Raw genomic sequence first — 16,763 nt, 5'->3', positions numbered from 1 at the left:
AAAAAAAAGACAGTTTTTAAAACCACAAGATGTAAATTTGTTGAGACCATATTTTAAAATGTTTTTATTCTGTCTTTGTTCTTGTTTAATGGTTTGGCTGAATACAGAATTCAGTGTTGAAAATAAATATTCTTCAAAAGAATGTAGGCATGGCCCATTGCATTTTAGCTTCCAGTGTTGCTCTTGACAAGTCCACATCATGTTGAATCCTCATCCTTTGTTGTGATCTGATTTTTCCTTCTGGAAGCATCCAGGATCTTGTTTCTTCTCAGTGGTCTGATTCACCACAATGTGTCTTTAATGTGGGTCTTTTTTCGTCTATTATACTGTGAGTTCCTTGGCCCTCTCAATGTAAAACCTCATATCCTTTATTGCTAAGAATTTTTCTTGTATTGTTTCACTGATAATTCCTTTCTTCCTGAAGCTCCTACTGTTGAGATAGTAGAAGTATTGGACCATTCCTTTAATTTTATCTTTTCTAATTAACCATCTTTTTAAAAAAGCTTTTTCTCTACTTTCTTGGAAATGTCTATAATTCTATCTTCCAACCTCTAATTTCTTTCATCACTGCTACCATATTTATAATTTCCAAGAGCTCTTTTTTATCCTCTTCCTTTTTTTATGGTATATTGTTTCATGATTATAAATACTCTTACCTCTTTAAAAATATTGACAAAATTTTTATTTTTCTTGAAAATTTTAATAACTTGTTGCCTAGTATTGAATTTGTTTTCTTCATCTCTTTGATAATAGGAACTTCCCTCACATGACTGATATTCCTCAGCTGTCTGTTCATTTTTAAGAGTGAGGAATCTACAAAGCAGACTGGAAGCCCTAAAGATACAGGTAGAGTTTAGCAAAGATTGGCTTCACTGTAGGATACTCTAGTTGGGTTAGCTATGTTGTTACTGTTCTTAGGTCCTTCCTCTTGGGCTGGTCAGATTCTTAGAGAAGACCCCTACAACCTCTTGCCCTGAGGATGAAAGACTATCAGTCAGAATTTTGAGACATAAGTAGGGAACAGGGGAGAGATGGAGAGGAGTTAGGTCTCAGCATCCAGTTTGCATACTTTCCCTCAATCCTCCTGTATTCAGTATGACTCCTTGTGTTCAATTGTATCTGGTGTCTACTCCTCTACTCTCCAGTATTTTATCTTCCCTATGGAGGCCCAGAGCCAGAGAGAAAAATGTGGGGATTTAACTGCTTCTTAAATTGACATTTAACTCATCATCCTCCTTATTTTCAGCATCCTCAACTCCCAAACCCTCATTTCAGGAGGTATCCAGAACTTCTAAAGTGTTTTATGATTATGATGTAAATCTAGTTTTCAGCTTTCCTGATAGTTTAGGATCTGGGTTTTTCAGGTTTATTTACTCACTTAGCACTTGTCCATCTGTATTCTGGCTTCCACAATGTTGTCTCCTCTCTTTTCCTTCCTGACTTTTGGGGTTTAAATATATTTTTTAACCCCTTTTATATTCTTTTTATAAGGAAGAAGATAAAGTAGATGCATCTTTACTTGGATGAATTTCCTAATTTTTTAAAAGCCAAATGAATCTACTTGAAGTGATTTACAACAGATGACTTCACTTTATGAAACTGGGTTTATATATAAGTTTTCAGGAATCATTACCTAACCCACTCTCAAAATATTATCACTTTAGAGACTGCCTTAATTTCTGGAGAATTTTCAGCTGGTTATGGCTTCTCAGTCTCTTGGTTATTAATTTATAAGTAATCTTTTTAAAGTGATGAATCCCCACCAGTGGGAAAAATATTTTTAAAAGAAATAACTGTTGGATAATATATATTCTCCAACTTGGAGACCAAGAGACTATCTCAGCTCTTTTCATCAGCCACAATTTTCTTCTTTCAATAAAGAAATGACACAGGTCAAGCCTACACAGCACTTACTCCAAAAAAGAAGCTCAATAGTAATACCAGCTTCTCTGGTGACTGCACTACATGATGAGTTGTTGGCAGGTAATTTTAAATCTAAAACTTTATCACTTCAATTAATCAACAACGTGCCACTGTAGATCCCACCTAAAAAATAAAATTTAAAAACACAGTAGAAATGTTGCCTCTATACACATAACCTAATAAAAAAGTAAATAATAATAGCGCTGTTATTTTCGCAAGTTAGACTGGGAAATAAATAGCCTTCAAAGTTACTTGCTCGAAGAACTCAGAGCAAAAAGTCAGCAAAATATACATTCAAGTATGTCTTAAATATAAATGATTTTTTTGGTGACAGTAACAAAACTCAGTCTCTTAGATCAGAAGAAAATATTTGCCAAACACATATCTGATAAAAGTTATGGTATCCAGAATATATAAAGAATTCTCATAACTCAATATTAAGAAGACAAATACAAACAAAATATTTGAACAAATATCACTGGAGATACAAATAACAAGCAGATGAAAAGATGTGCACCATCATCGGTCAATAGGGAAATGCAAACTGAAACCACAATGAGCTATCACTACACATCTACTAGAATAGTTAAGATAAAAAACAAAAAACTTTACAATACCAAGTGCTGACAAAAATGCCAAGCATCTGGAATTCTCATATATTGTTGGTGAGAATGTAAACTGGTACTGCCTCTTTGGAAAATAGCTTCATAGTTTTTAATAAAATTAAACATACACTTAGCATACAATCTAGCAATCCTACTCCTAAGTATCTAACCAAGAGAAATAAAAACATATGTTTACCCAAAGACCGGTACGCCTATGTTCATAGCAGACTTATTTTATGGTATTTCAAAACTGAAAACAAATATATATCCATTAATTGTTGAATGGGTAAACAAAATGTGGCACATCCCTACAGTGGAACAGTACTCAGTAATAAAAAGGAACAAGGTAAGGATACATGCAACACCACGGATGACTTTCAAAAACATTATGCTAAGTAAACAGCCAGAAACAAAGAGATGTATACTGTACGATTCCATTTATACAATATTCGGGAATAGCAGTTTCCAGAGGTTGGGGATGAGGGTATTAAATGACTACAAAAGGGCAGGAGAGAACTTTCTGGGGTGAAAGAAATATTTTATATCCTGATGTGGTAATGACTACATGATGATATACATTTCACTTTTGTGAAAAGTATAACGTACCCTTAAAAGGGTGCATTTTACAATATGGAAATCACACGTCAATAAATCTGATTTTAGAAAGGCAAAAGATGTCTTGTTTAAAAAAAAAACAATAATAGAAGAAAACAAAAGACAAATAAAATAAATAATAGAACATAGAAAAAAGAATGTCAAGAATATAGAGATAGCATATAAAGAGTTAACTGTCTATATATAGTTTTTTAAGTTGTGAAACAGAACTACTTGGTGGAAGGAAATTTCTTACAGGAAATGCATGAGAATCTGTTCAAACATGACATGCCACATATCCTGGCTCTAATGAGTCAACAGCATCTTTGTCCCCGTTCGATAAAAGGGTTTACCAACTTTTCCTATCCTTTTTTGTAAACTGTAGGCTTTATTCCCAATGTAAACATTTCACAAAATCAGAAATTTGAGAGCCTACTATGTGCCAAGAACTGTACGAAGTGCTTTTATATGTTATTTCTTTTAATCACACAATCATTCCATACTTAGATCTTATCCCCCATCTTTAATCACTTAAGGAAGCTGAAAGCTCAGAGAAATTCAGTAATCTGCCCAAAGGTAATTTTGGCCATAAGACGCATAGCCAAGATCTGAACCCAGGTTTGACTTCAGAGCCTATGCATGACATTTTAAACACTTTGGAAATTAAGAGTCACTTTATAAATATTTAACAATCATGTTCCTGCAAGCCCTACACAAAATAAAAAGCATCACATGAATTTTCCTATGCCCAGTGACATGTGATAAAATAACTAACAGGAATCAGAAGACGTGGGGTCTAGTCTTAACTAATACTTTGTGTTATGGGTTGAATTGTGGCTCCCTCAAATTCGTAAGTTCAAGTCCTAACTCCCAATACCTCAGAATGTGACCTAAATGGAAATACGGTCATTGTGGATATAATTAGTTAGGATAAGGGCACAACATGTGACTGGTATCCTTATAAAAAGGGGAAAATTGGACACAGACACACAAGCACAGGGAAGATGTCATGTAAACATGAAAGCAGAGATTGGAGTGATGCATCTATAAGCCAAGGAATGCCAAAGATTGCCAGCAAACCACTAGAAGCAAGGAGAGAGGCATGGGACAGGTTCTCCCTCACAGCCAACAAAAGGAACCAACCCTGCCCATACCTTGATCCAACTTCTAGCCTCCAGAACCGTGAGATAATAAATTTCTGCTGTTTACACCACTTAGTTTGTGGTACTTTGTTATGGCATATGACTTTTGGTAAGTTGTTCCAACATTCTGTGTCTCATACTTCAACAAGTATGTTTTATGTTTTCCTTCTTTCAAGACCTCTTGCCAAATATTTTAAATATTTCCTACTTCACTCATGTTATTTGAATTACATTATCTGAGTTACATTCAAGTTATTAAAATAAGGAAGATATTTCCAAATGAACTGCTGAACAGATATTATGAGTTTCTCAGAGCATAAATCTTAGTAGAGCAAGATTCTAATTTCTTTAAAAATTCGCTAGCAAATGCTCCTCCAATGAGAAGAATTAACAGCTAGTTTCCTATCTTTTACTTGTTCCATGTATACCCTCCTCTCTTTGCTTTAGTTCTCAATAATACAGTTCAGTATAGCAAAATTACACACTTGATAAAAGACCTACTTTTCAGATCTCTCACTAATCTAGAATTCCTTGAACAATGACTATTTATGGCATTAATCATTTTTAGTGATATCCAATTTGGTGAACATCATTTCTATATCATAATTTCTTACTTTACAATTTCATAATCAAAAGCTTTTTTAGATCTGGCTACTCTTCATTTGGAAGTTTTAAAATTTTTGTTTATTTTTATGGTTCTCTTCACTTTTAAACACTTCCTTCCTTTGTTTTTACATCTCCATTGGCTTCTTTAATTTTGCCAGGATCTTTCAACTTCCCCTGTTGCAGCTTCTATTTACCTTAAGAGCTATTTGGCTTTAATTTTTTAAAATACGATAGTATACATTTTCACTACCCTTCAGTTTTCCTTCTGAAAAATTAAAACATGAAATTGGCAAATAAATTTCCCTATAACCAACCTATGGCAAGAATAATAAGAAAAAAAAGAATAGAAAGAATTCCACTCATTTGACAATTGATAAAGTTCTACAAGAAATTATGTATACAAAGACAGAAGGGCCTAAGGTGAGACCTGAGACCACAGAACTTAGGCAAGCCAATTCTATCTGAAGACATTAGTATTTCCATTATACCAAAAATCTCTACCTACCTATTTCACGAAATATCTTCCAAATTCAGTAACTGTAAATCCTCCTTTTTCCTTCACAAACAGATCATTAGCAGTTTAAGTAAGAAATTGGTTGATGAAATATTAGCTATGTAATTTTAAATACAGTGTAAGAAGGAACAGACAAACCAAATGAACAGAAGAGAGTCCAGAAACAACCTCAAATATACATGGGAATATAATATATGATAAAAGTGTCATCTCAAACCAGTTGGGAAAAGGTCAATTATTCAATTAATGGTATTAGGATACATGGTTAGTGATTTAAAAAAAAAATAAAAAACTACATGCCATATCATTCCTTAAACTAACTTCCACAGGAATCAAAATTTAAATGTAAATTTTAGATGGAAAAAATGTATATATTTATATAGAGATGGTCTTTGAGGGGGAAATACCTAACTAAACATAACCAAACACAGAAGCCATAATGGAAAATGTCAATAAGAGTAAGTAAAAATTTAAAATTTCTCTAAGGCCAAATAAATACTATAAAACAAGCAAAGAAGAAATAGACAAATGACAATGTGGGGGAAATATTTGCAACAGATATGACAAATGGCTGATTATCATATAAAGAGCTTCTATAAATCAATAAGGAAAAAAGCAAAAAAAGAGATGAACAAGCAATTGGAAGAGGAAAAAATATATAAATGAGCTATAAACATAAGAAGTTACTCAACCTCATGAATAAAAAGTACAATTTAAAATAATAACATACCATTTTTATCTATTAGTTTGACAAAATTTTAACATTTGCCAAAACCCAGCTTCCTCAATACTTGAGGGTATGGCAAACAGAAGCACTCACATGCTATTGGTCAGAGTGAAACGTGGTACTCTTTTGAAAGGTTATCTGACAATAACTAAAAACAAATTTTAAAGTATATATGTTCATTCCAACACTGCAGTAAAACAAAATAGGACATGATCTAAATGTCCAAGAAAAGGATAGAGGCAAATAAACAAGATATGGTATATCCATACATGAGAATAGCACATCAGAACATAGCAGTTAACGTGTAAGACATATTAAAACAAAGTGCAGAACAAGTTTAGTATGATTCTATTTGTGTAAATAAAAATGAAGGCTATGAATAGATACTTGTATAGGCATACAAATTTTCTGCAAGGATGAACAGAAATTTAACTTTGTTTTTTTCTAAAGTTCAGGACTAAAAATAAAGAGAAGCATTCACTTTTTAAACTTTTCAATGTGATGACTTGTTTTTTATCATGTGTATTTTATTTAAAAGACAATTTTAAAAATAAAGAACAGTTTAACATCTTTTAAGTGAGGCAATTACAACTAACATAAATATCTACCACACAACAAGTGTCTTGGCAGGGGCTGGGTCTTAAGTAATTATTAAACTATAATAATTGAAAAAGTCAACTTTCTTTCTATAAACACTTATTCTGAGAGGTCTTTCTTCACCAAGTGAAGAAATACTGTTTTTCTTCTCACCTACTTACTCCTAATCCCTTTACATTAAAGGATAAATTCTCGCATGAAATACTTTATATACTTGAAATTATTTCACCCTATTATCACACAGCTAAAGAACATGATTTTTATAAATTAAGAATTAGTCTGCTGCACACATGCCACAGAGGGGGGTAAAAAAGATATAAAAAAAGAAAAAAAAGACATTGTTTTTTTTTTTAAAGAGATGGAGTCTTGCTCTGTTGCCCAGACTAGAGTGTGGTGGTGCCATCATAGCTCACTGCAGCCTGGAATTCCTGGGCTCCAGGGATCCTCCTGCCTCAGTCTCCCAAGTAGCTAGGACCGTAAGCATGCACCAGCACACCCACATAATTTTTTTTTTTTTTTTCAGATACGGGATCTCTTATGTTGCTCAGGCTGGTCTTAAACTCCTGGCCTCAAGAGCTCCTCCCACCTCAGCTTCCCAAAGTGCATAGAGGTGAGAGCTATCACCCCCGGCCTGAGAAAGACTTAATTGTTAAACTAAAGTAACAGAGAATTTAACAATGAATTAGACTCTATCAGAAAATGTGGACTCAGATACTAGGTCCATCAATAAGTAAAGGCACAACTCTTTAATCCCAGATTTCTTCATATATGAATACTATGAATTTCATACGGGTGTCACGTGAACAAATTCAATATTAATATTTATTCTTTGTCTTCAGAGACAAAGTGATATAGGCAACAGCCCATAGTTAATGAAAAAATAGCAACAGATGCCTATTTAACAATATTATTATTATTACATTTTTAAATTTAACTAAAGTACACATTTTATTTGTAAACTTCATTTTGAGTTCACTGAATTTAGATATATTTTGTAATTTCCTTGAAATATATAAGATGGAGTCTGTGAACCCACAGAACAATGAATAGACCAAAAGTTGAAGAAGTTTAGCAATATAAAGGCTTGTGTTTCTTCCTATCATGCTTCATTGTATCTAAGACTACCACTCAGATTCTGCTGCCTTATTTATTTATTTTATTTTTTACCTTTACTCTACTTATCCCAGTGACTACTTCCAGTAGTCACTGCCAAATCTCTCCTCCAAATTATTCAAATTGTTTCTCTTTCCTACCCATTTCTTTGAATACATACCACAATGAAAGTTCTGTAAGCAAATACAGTTAAAACAAAAAAAATTACAATGAACAGTTTTTTTCTGAGCAAATGCAATATAAATGTTTACAAAATTTTTTCTTTTCTCCAAATAAGCCATAAACTATTACTTTAGTTCATAATTCAAGTCAGGATAACTATATTTAAATCTACAGAAACTAGAATGATACGATAAAGATATTACTACTTAAGAAACAATAGAGATAAAATTTCATTCCTCCCCATTTTCACTCAATCATCAACATACTACTTTCAAAGAGTCAAGCATTGCAACTAATAATCATGTGATAATATGCAAAAGGAGAGACACTTCAAGATCATAAAGTACATTTCCATCCACTGTTCTGTACTTCGACATGAAGAATGTTCTATCTCAAAAGAGAAATAAAACACCGAAAATACTAGATACAATTTCAAAATACACTATAACATACCATATACCAGTCAAAATAAACAGTTAACCTTTATGTTCAAACTATTTCTTTAAAATTGTCTCTAAGAACAGAGTAGTAGCTTCGTTATCAACACTTTCAAACTGCTCTTATTGCTATTCAACTAAGCTTTTGTTTTCAAACTTTGAATATACAAGGGCAAAATGCATGAAAAATGACATTAAAATGTGAGATTTTCCTTAAATATGTAACATAAACATATCTAAGTCAGAGATATTAACAGAATTCTAAAGTATATATTTTATAAGCAATATAAATTCTATCATAAGAAAATGTGACTTTTCTTTGAATGAGTTGGTAAAATCCATAATTACTTTTGTTTTTATGTAGCCATTTAAAAATTTTAACTAAAATAGCTCCCTTAACTGACCTCCATTTAACTGTCCTACCTTTGCCAACACCTTTTTTTTTTTTGCCTATGGCATGCTGCCCACTCTAAACTAGTATGCTCTTCTTGTATAATCAGGTATTTCTGACTCTACCAGTTGAGTTACTTGCTTAACAAGTCGGTTGTTTTCTTCCAAATCTGTTTATGCCAGTTTACTTGTTATAGTCTATACATAACTTACTTAAACATTATTAATGCAAAAAGACAGAGTTGTTTTTAATGTGAACTAAGTTGAACGTAAACTAAGTAGAATGACTCAATGAAAAGCCAGAAAGCCTATACTCAAGGATTTTCAGAAGTATCTTTAACATACTGACTGCAACACCAGAAAAAAAATTTTTTTTCCTTGGGGCCACCATGTTTTATTACAAAAATAGAATAAAAACTTAGAAAACAAAATGATCCTTTCTAGTTTAATGAAAAATTTGTTATTTTTTATTGTTTTCTGCATGTGAGTTATATGCAACTTGAAAAATAGTTCTCCTGGCTCCCAAGGTGAAGAGACCTGTGAGTTACATATGTTTCACGAGGCCCTGGGCTCAAAACTAGCATTAGTTAAATACAACTCACATGGCAGTTAATGTGTTAAGCTTTTATTCCACTTTAGAGAAATCAAAACTGGAAATTGCAGATCATGGATTATGGATATAGTTTACACAGGAACAACTTCTCTCAATTCCACAAAGAGATATAATTAGCCCTATGTCAAAAAGTTATGAATATACACATATATCGTAAGTTAAAAAATTTAAATGTTATAATATGTACATTTTATTTTTTATGATTTTCCTGCTTTAACTTTTTCAGTAACCTACCAAGTAACTGTCCCAATCCCATAAGACATGAAGGCTTCTAACATCTTTTTTTCTGAAGCCCTTAAACTGGTTTAATATACCAACTAGATAAATACTACATGTCCACACGAAATAACAGTACATAGTAATAAGCACTCTGAAATAATGCTATGGAAAAAAGTATTACAATAAATGTTTTACAAGTTCAAGGATCTTCATCTACATTGTTCACAGATGTATCCCAAGCACCCAGAACAGTTCCTGGTTTATAGTTGATATTCAAGAAACATTTTTGAATGAGGAAGAAAAGGAACTTACTGTGATGACAGCCTTGCTAAGACAGATGGATCCCCTGCAGCCATACTCTGTCTCGTCTTCAGATTTGTAGTAACTCAAAGCATCATTTTTCAAAACTACCCAACGATCCTGCCACCCATGAATGTAGTTTGTCCACTGGGAGAGGGAGGGGTGAGGAAAATAAGAGGAAAACAAAAAATAAAAGTATTTTAGAAATCCAAACTTTTCCAAACAGCAATCTAATTTTAAAACCAAAATGTGAAAAGTCCAAACTTAATTATATGCATAAACAGTAAAATGATTATAAAAAAGGAAGAGTTGAGATTTTCTAGATTGTATAATCATGTTAGTTAATTTTTTTTTTTTAGAGATAGGTTCTCCCTCTGTCACCCAGGCTGAAGTACAGTTAGTGGTGCAATCATAGCTTACTTGCAGCCTTGAACACCTGGGCTGAAGGGATCCTCCTAATGCAGCTTCTTGAGTAGCTGGGACTACAGGTGCGTGCCACCATGTCAGGCTAATTTTTAAAAATTTTTTTTGTAGAGACAAGGTCTTGCTATGTTGCCCTGGCTGTTCTCGAACTCTTGGCCTCAAGCTATCCTCCCACTTTGGCCTCCCAAAGTGCTGGGATTAAAGGCACGAGCCACTGCACCTGGCCCGTTTTCAGTAATTTCGACAATATTATAAATAAATAGGTAAGAAACAAAAGATAAGTTTTTTTTGTAGAGACAAGGTCTTGCTATGTTGCCCTGGCTGTTCTCGAACTCTTGGCCTCAAGTTATCCTCCCACTTTGGCCTCCCAAAGTGCTGGGATTAAAGGCACGAGCCACTGCACCTGGCCTGTTTTCAGTAATTTCGACAATATTATAAATAAATAGGTAAGAAACAAAAGATAAGATTTTCTTCTAACATTTGAAGAACAAAACCAAAGCAGGATTTTGATTAAAAATGCTGCTTTGTTCTGTGTGTGCTTTCATCCTCCCTTCACCACCATCATAACATTTAAGTTGTTTCTGTCCCTGTCATAATTAACATATTCAATAGGAAAGTGTGTTTGGTTATATAGTCTCTTATTCTTCTATACCAAGGACTGCATGAAGCCTTCAAAATCAACAGAACTACAAAGTTAATCACAGTCAAAATTCTACTTTTGATATTTCCATATGAAAATTTATGGTGGTCATAACTACATCAAAGTAAAAATACTAGGTAATTAATCTTTAGTAAGTCTCCATCATTTTAATTTTTTCCTCTACAGAACTGAAGATTAATATTTAAAATAGCTAATTCATTTTCTAAGTTTTTCTGAAGATACATATTTTTTGAGGCCAAGAGTAATAATACAAATAAAAAATTGGTTTTCAAAAATATACTTGGATCATCTGTCTCTGGTACTTAAAAATAGTTTGCGTGTTGCTAAAGTCTTGCTGCACAGTGAAGATCACAATCAATAAACTAAAGGCAGAAAAGTAAGTAACCTCTACAGGAATACTTAATTTTGCATGTTTTTACTTATGCTCTGGGGTTTTATAGACAGTTTTAAAAGAAAGTACAGTCAATTTCAAAAACAAATTCAAAATGGATTGTCAAAATACACTGCATTGGCTCAGGCTCTTTACCCATTGAGAAATCTTTATTTTCCTATTCTCTAATTCAGTATGTTTAAGATCAGTTCTTAAGTCTTCTAAGCCCCATCATTATAACCCCTCTGTGAGAGTTCACCCATCAAACAATTTAACTCATTCTAAGGGCTCCCTAATCAGCATTTCCTTATTTGTAACTGCCTATGATTTGCCACCAATTAGACACCAACTTGAAATAAATGAGTTACATACAAAAACTGAATTCACCTCCTCCTATAATGTGTACTTTCCTTGTTTCTATTTTCTTGGCTGTACTGCTACTTCTGCAGTCATGCAGACCCAAACGCAGCTCAGGATTACAGGAACAGAGGAGTAGATACAGGATTAAACAGAGTCAACTTTTACTACTTGTGCAAGGAGTTTTGACAAGTTACTTTTGTGAGCTTCAGTTTCTTTGCCTGCTCTGTGAAAGGCTGAATAATGAAAATGCCTAGCATAGTCATAGAAGATATTCAATACATGACTGTTCCTTTTCAATCGTTATAGCCCATCACCAAATTCTACTCATCTTTCCTTCATATTGAACCCTTAAATTTGCCTCCTCTTCCCGATTTTCAATTATTCCAATCAAATTATCAGGTTCCTGAATTCCTGAGAAGGCTTAAGAACCTACCTCTAGTATCTTGTTTTTTCATAACTTACATAATCTTATTTACTTAGTAAACATATTTGCTTACTTGTCTTACATATTAATCTTATTGAGTCCAGCTCCAAAATTCACATGGAGGATTTCCCATTGCCTGACATACAAATTGTTTAGATTGGCATTCAAGACCCTCCACGGATTAATCCTACCTTGCTCACAATTATCACCCTTCATAAGGCTAGTAAATGTGTGACTGTGGTCACATTACTTAACTTCTATGTGTTTTTTTCTTTGTCAAACTCTATCTCTTAGAGTTAAGATTAAACAAGAATAGACTTAGAACAGTGCCTGGCACACAGCATTTTCTCAGGTTGAGGAGGAATTATGCATAGCTAATGAAGATTAACCTTCAGAGTCTCTTATGAGAACGGATCCCTTCCGAAGTGACAGGAGGGACCCCAGCAATTGTGTATCCATAATTTTATCTTATTTTCATATAGAGCACCAAACAAATTACCTAAGCCTCAGGACCTTTACTCAGTAAATGTTAGCTGCTATTATTACACCTGCTCTCATCATGTTCCCTCACTCTTCCCCATTTAACAAATACAGACAAGGCAATACACTAGACACTTCAGGAGAATCAAATATTCCTGTTGCCAATACTTCAGCAAGCACAAATTCAAGTGAAAAAATGCATTTAGAATTTAAGAGTCAGAAGCAAGCTACAGACAAAATGCTACAGTAATTCAAGGAGATATTGAATGATTGGTAAAATAAGAAAAGGCTTTATGGAAAGGATAGTATTTAAGATGGATTCTTAAAGATGGATAGAATTTCAGCCAACAGTTGGATGTGTGGAGAAATGGAAGTTAACGTAAATCATGAGGGATGGAAGAAATTCTGAAGTTGATTACATTTATTTTACCCGTGCTTAGTTGCTCTGAAGTCCTACTAAGACATGAATCTTTTCCCCACCATGATCTATCCTGATTTGTTATAACCCACCTAGAATTATTGTCCATCTAGTATTTTTGGAACGTATACTCTTAAGAAGTGATTCTATAAAAAAATATGTTTCAGGGGTTTGTCTGTGTATTTCAGATTACCATATAGAAAAAAGGCCTTTGGGCTGGTATATTTCTAATATAAATTTATCCCCCCATTCCAAATCCACTCCATTTTGGGGAGGGTAAGAAACAAAACAAATTATTATGGAACTTATCTACATTACTCAATAGAAGGAAAAGAACAAATGCTGAATTCTAACTTTCATTTAAATTACCAGGTGAATACAAAGGACTTAAAATATATAATATGTAATTTAAACTTAAAAAATGTACCGTACTCAATATGAGGATATGTATTCAATTTAGAATACACTTAATTGAAAATTTCCAAAAAACATTATATATTACCATAAATAGTTAAATTTCAGGGATATTTCCTTCAGCTATGAAGAATGACATCAAAAGCTCTATTCCTGTTGATTCTATATCATGCGGCAACAGTCAAAACTGAAGTTATTCACCTTCCATAAAAGTGGTCAAAAACTACATTTTATGCATTTAAATATCAAGGAGACAGTCTTCCATTTTTTGATCTATAGTGTACCTTCTATACTACTCAGCATACAATACATAACTCAGAGCACAGTAACTCCCCTTTGGCTCCCCTCCCCCAAGAAAGTGGGATGATCAATAGGTTAAAAGTACAACTTGTTTTGTAAAATACTCAACACACCACAATACTAATATAGCAGTCTGCTTCTCATCTAATAAGTAAAATGATCAAACTATCATAATCGCTGGGAGGCAGGAATCCATTTCCTAACTATTCCCAGCTGAAAATGTATACCTACTACACAATGTGTTAAATACAGACTCTCAAATTATAAGATACATTTAATCTAAGGAAACCCTGGAGACCTTCACTTTACAGAAAACCTTGCACTGAAATGAACACAGTATTAACATACACCATTTTTTCCGCTATACATATAAAAGTTAACACTTGTAATCTTTAGTTCTGACATACTCACGCCTTTCCTAGGCCCTTTCTCATTAGCTTTCTAAAGACATTATAAAAGCCTGATATGAAACAATTCCACAGATGATGTCCAAATGCTTTGCCAAAGTGTGAATACTGGAAGCAGGGTGATTTCTTAACAGCCAGTGGCTGCACATGACCTAGTATCTTATGACCGGCTTGTTGAGGGACTGGCCCCAGCTCCCCCTCTCCAAGTTAACTGCTACCTTAAGTCATTTCTAAAAGTTTAACAGGAAGGGAGAGAGAAGTCAAAAGGCTATATGAATCTTCTTACAGCAAAAACTTAAAACAAAAAAACACATCACGTAATTTCAAAAGATCACCCACCTATAGTCCTATAAATGGCTACTTCGCTAAAATTTTAAAAAGGCTTTTTTCAAAAATACAGAAAAGGTAAAATGTCTCCTCTTCCTTATCCTGGAACTCTTACTGAAAAAATATTTTATTAAATACTGCTTTTCTTCCTGGACTAAAAGGTCGTATTCCATTCTGACATGTTCCAAGTTACTACGAATGTTTCTTGTACCCGTCACATGCCTATTCAATAGCTCTTTTCTGAACTGGGGAAGGGGGAGAAGGGCAAAGTACAAAAGTCTTCCACATTACTACCTCTAACCTGGCGCAGTTTTACTACCTCAGATTTCAGCACCCAGCCAAGTCGCTCCAGCTTCTTTCTAAACAGCCGCGTCCGCAGAGCCCCCCAACCTTACCTGCTTGGCATCTCCAACAACACCGTTTAAGAGGTCCGATATGAACCGCCCCCATGTCCAGTCGTTTCGGTCACCGCTGCCGCCCAACCCAGATTCCTACACTCGGGACAGCTGCCGCCCTAAGTCCCAAGTCACGGCGCGCATCTGGCCTCCCAAACTGGATCCTGGGTCGACACACGCTTTCCCTAGTCTTTGGCCGCCCGTGACGAGCCTGTGGGCAGGCGAGGAGGGCAGTGCCCTCTCCCCCCACACCACCCTTAGCCCCCGCAGCAGTACTCAGCCCCACACCCCAGCACATTCCGTGCCTCCCGCCCAGCCCCACCCCATGCCCTCAGCCACTTGCCTCGCGGCAGGTGAGTCTGGGCAGGGGGCCCTTGGCTCCAAGGGTTGCTCACCTTACTGAGGACCCCGCAGCGCTCCACAGGCGGCCCGGACTCCGTCTCCGGATCCTCCTCCGAGCCTGACGAGTTCCAGCTCTGGTTATCCGACATGGAGGCGCGACAGCCGAGCAGGAGACCGGCCCCCGCTCCCTGAGCTGCGCCGGAGGAGGCGCCCAGTCCCCGGGGTGAAGGGTCGAGGGATGGCGAAGCGAAGAGTGCCCGCTCCGATGCGGGGGGGAGCAGGAGGAGGGACGAGGTCCGCCCGCCGCGCCGCCGCCGCGCCTGACACCGAGCAGACCGGGGAAGGAGAACCAGCGGCGAAGGAAGCCTGCCCTTCCAGCCGTCAGCCGCCGTCGTCGCCGTGACCCCTGCGTTGCGCCCAGCGCCGCCACCCGAACTCAGCCCCCTCGATGCCAATCTCAAACAGGTAAGGAAAAGGGAGAGAAAGAAGGGAAGAGAAAATCCAGCCGCAGAGAACCGGGTCCACTCACACCTCCACTACCGCCGCCATCTTCCTCCCTGGCCCACTATTTACCCTCCCCTCCCCTCTCCTTTCCCCTCCCCTTCGTCCTCCCATTCCCCCCTACTCCCCACCCTTTCCCCCCCACCCCCGGCGTCTGACGCGACACGCCGAGGGCTCGAGGTCCTCCTTCCGCACCCTACCTCCGGTCCTCGCGGACGACAACGGGTAGAAGAGTAGGAGGAGCGGAGAAGGGAGAGGGCGGGCTAAGGACGCCACTGTGCTGCATTCTGGGAAGGACGCTGATCGTCAGCCGCACAGCCTCTTGGGAGTTGTAGTCGCGATCCTGAGGCAACGGTGAGTGTCCCGCGCGGAGAGGGCTTGTCGCCTTGGGGATGGGGGCAGTCAGTGGTGGGTTTCGTTTGACAGTTGCGTGACCCGTTTCCTCCGCCTCGCTTCTGTCCCTGCCTAGCGTGTTTATGACGAACCCGCCGGACTTGCGGGCCCGGACGTGAGAGAACGCTGCCCTATGGATTATGGGGCCTACCTTCCCGGCAGCTCTCCGAAAGCCCGGGAGCATCTTGCCGCTGGCCTGGTCTGGGATGTACCGGACTCTTCCTCCTCGACCACGGGCTAGGGTGTTTGTGAACTCTCTAGAGACCAGACCGTTTTGTTTTCGCCAAACCACCGCTGTAAATTTTGACGGTTCTTTATCTTGCTCATTAGAAGTTATACTTCACATTTGACGTTTTCCGCATTCGAAAGAATTTCCTCGGTTGCTTCTCAGCACGCACTTCGCGTTTTTAGATTTCTAGAGTTTTTATTTTGTGGAAAGTAATTTTGAGTTTGTCAGAGAATAAATGACGTTAGAAGAGTTTTAAGAGTAAAATAAGAATGACAAATGATAGCCTGGAGTTTTCTCTTAGCTGTAAATGAGTTTCTTCCTGAGACCCAGGTTAACACTTTCTACAGATCTACCCCTCCCTTAAAGATTGGAAAGTT

General features: G+C 36.6%; 1 protein-coding gene across 2 annotated transcripts in view; it reads right to left on the bottom strand.

Moving 5' to 3' along the window:
• The window catches only part of COL4A3BP (collagen, type IV, alpha 3 (Goodpasture antigen) binding protein), a 123,327-nt gene extending 107,430 nt beyond the window's left edge, over positions 1–15,897 (bottom strand). For both annotated transcript variants that reach the window (XM_012664578.1, XM_012664579.1), the window contains exons 1-2: positions 15,317–15,897; positions 9,955–10,089 (exon numbers count right to left, since the gene is read on the bottom strand). In XM_012664578.1, coding sequence (XP_012520032.1) covers positions 9,955–10,089; positions 15,317–15,412 — 231 coding nt within the window. In that variant the 5' untranslated portion in view covers positions 15,413–15,897. The remainder of the gene's footprint in view (positions 1–9,954; positions 10,090–15,316) is intronic.
• Between the last annotated feature and the right edge of the window lie 866 nt (positions 15,898–16,763).

Source organism: Propithecus coquereli, unplaced genomic scaffold (genome assembly GCF_000956105.1).
Source record: "Propithecus coquereli isolate 6110/MARCELLA unplaced genomic scaffold, Pcoq_1.0 Scaffold9, whole genome shotgun sequence".
In the NCBI taxonomy this organism is placed as follows: Eukaryota; Metazoa; Chordata; class Mammalia; order Primates; family Indriidae; genus Propithecus; species Propithecus coquereli.
This window is presented reverse-complemented; position numbering and strand designations above follow the sequence as displayed.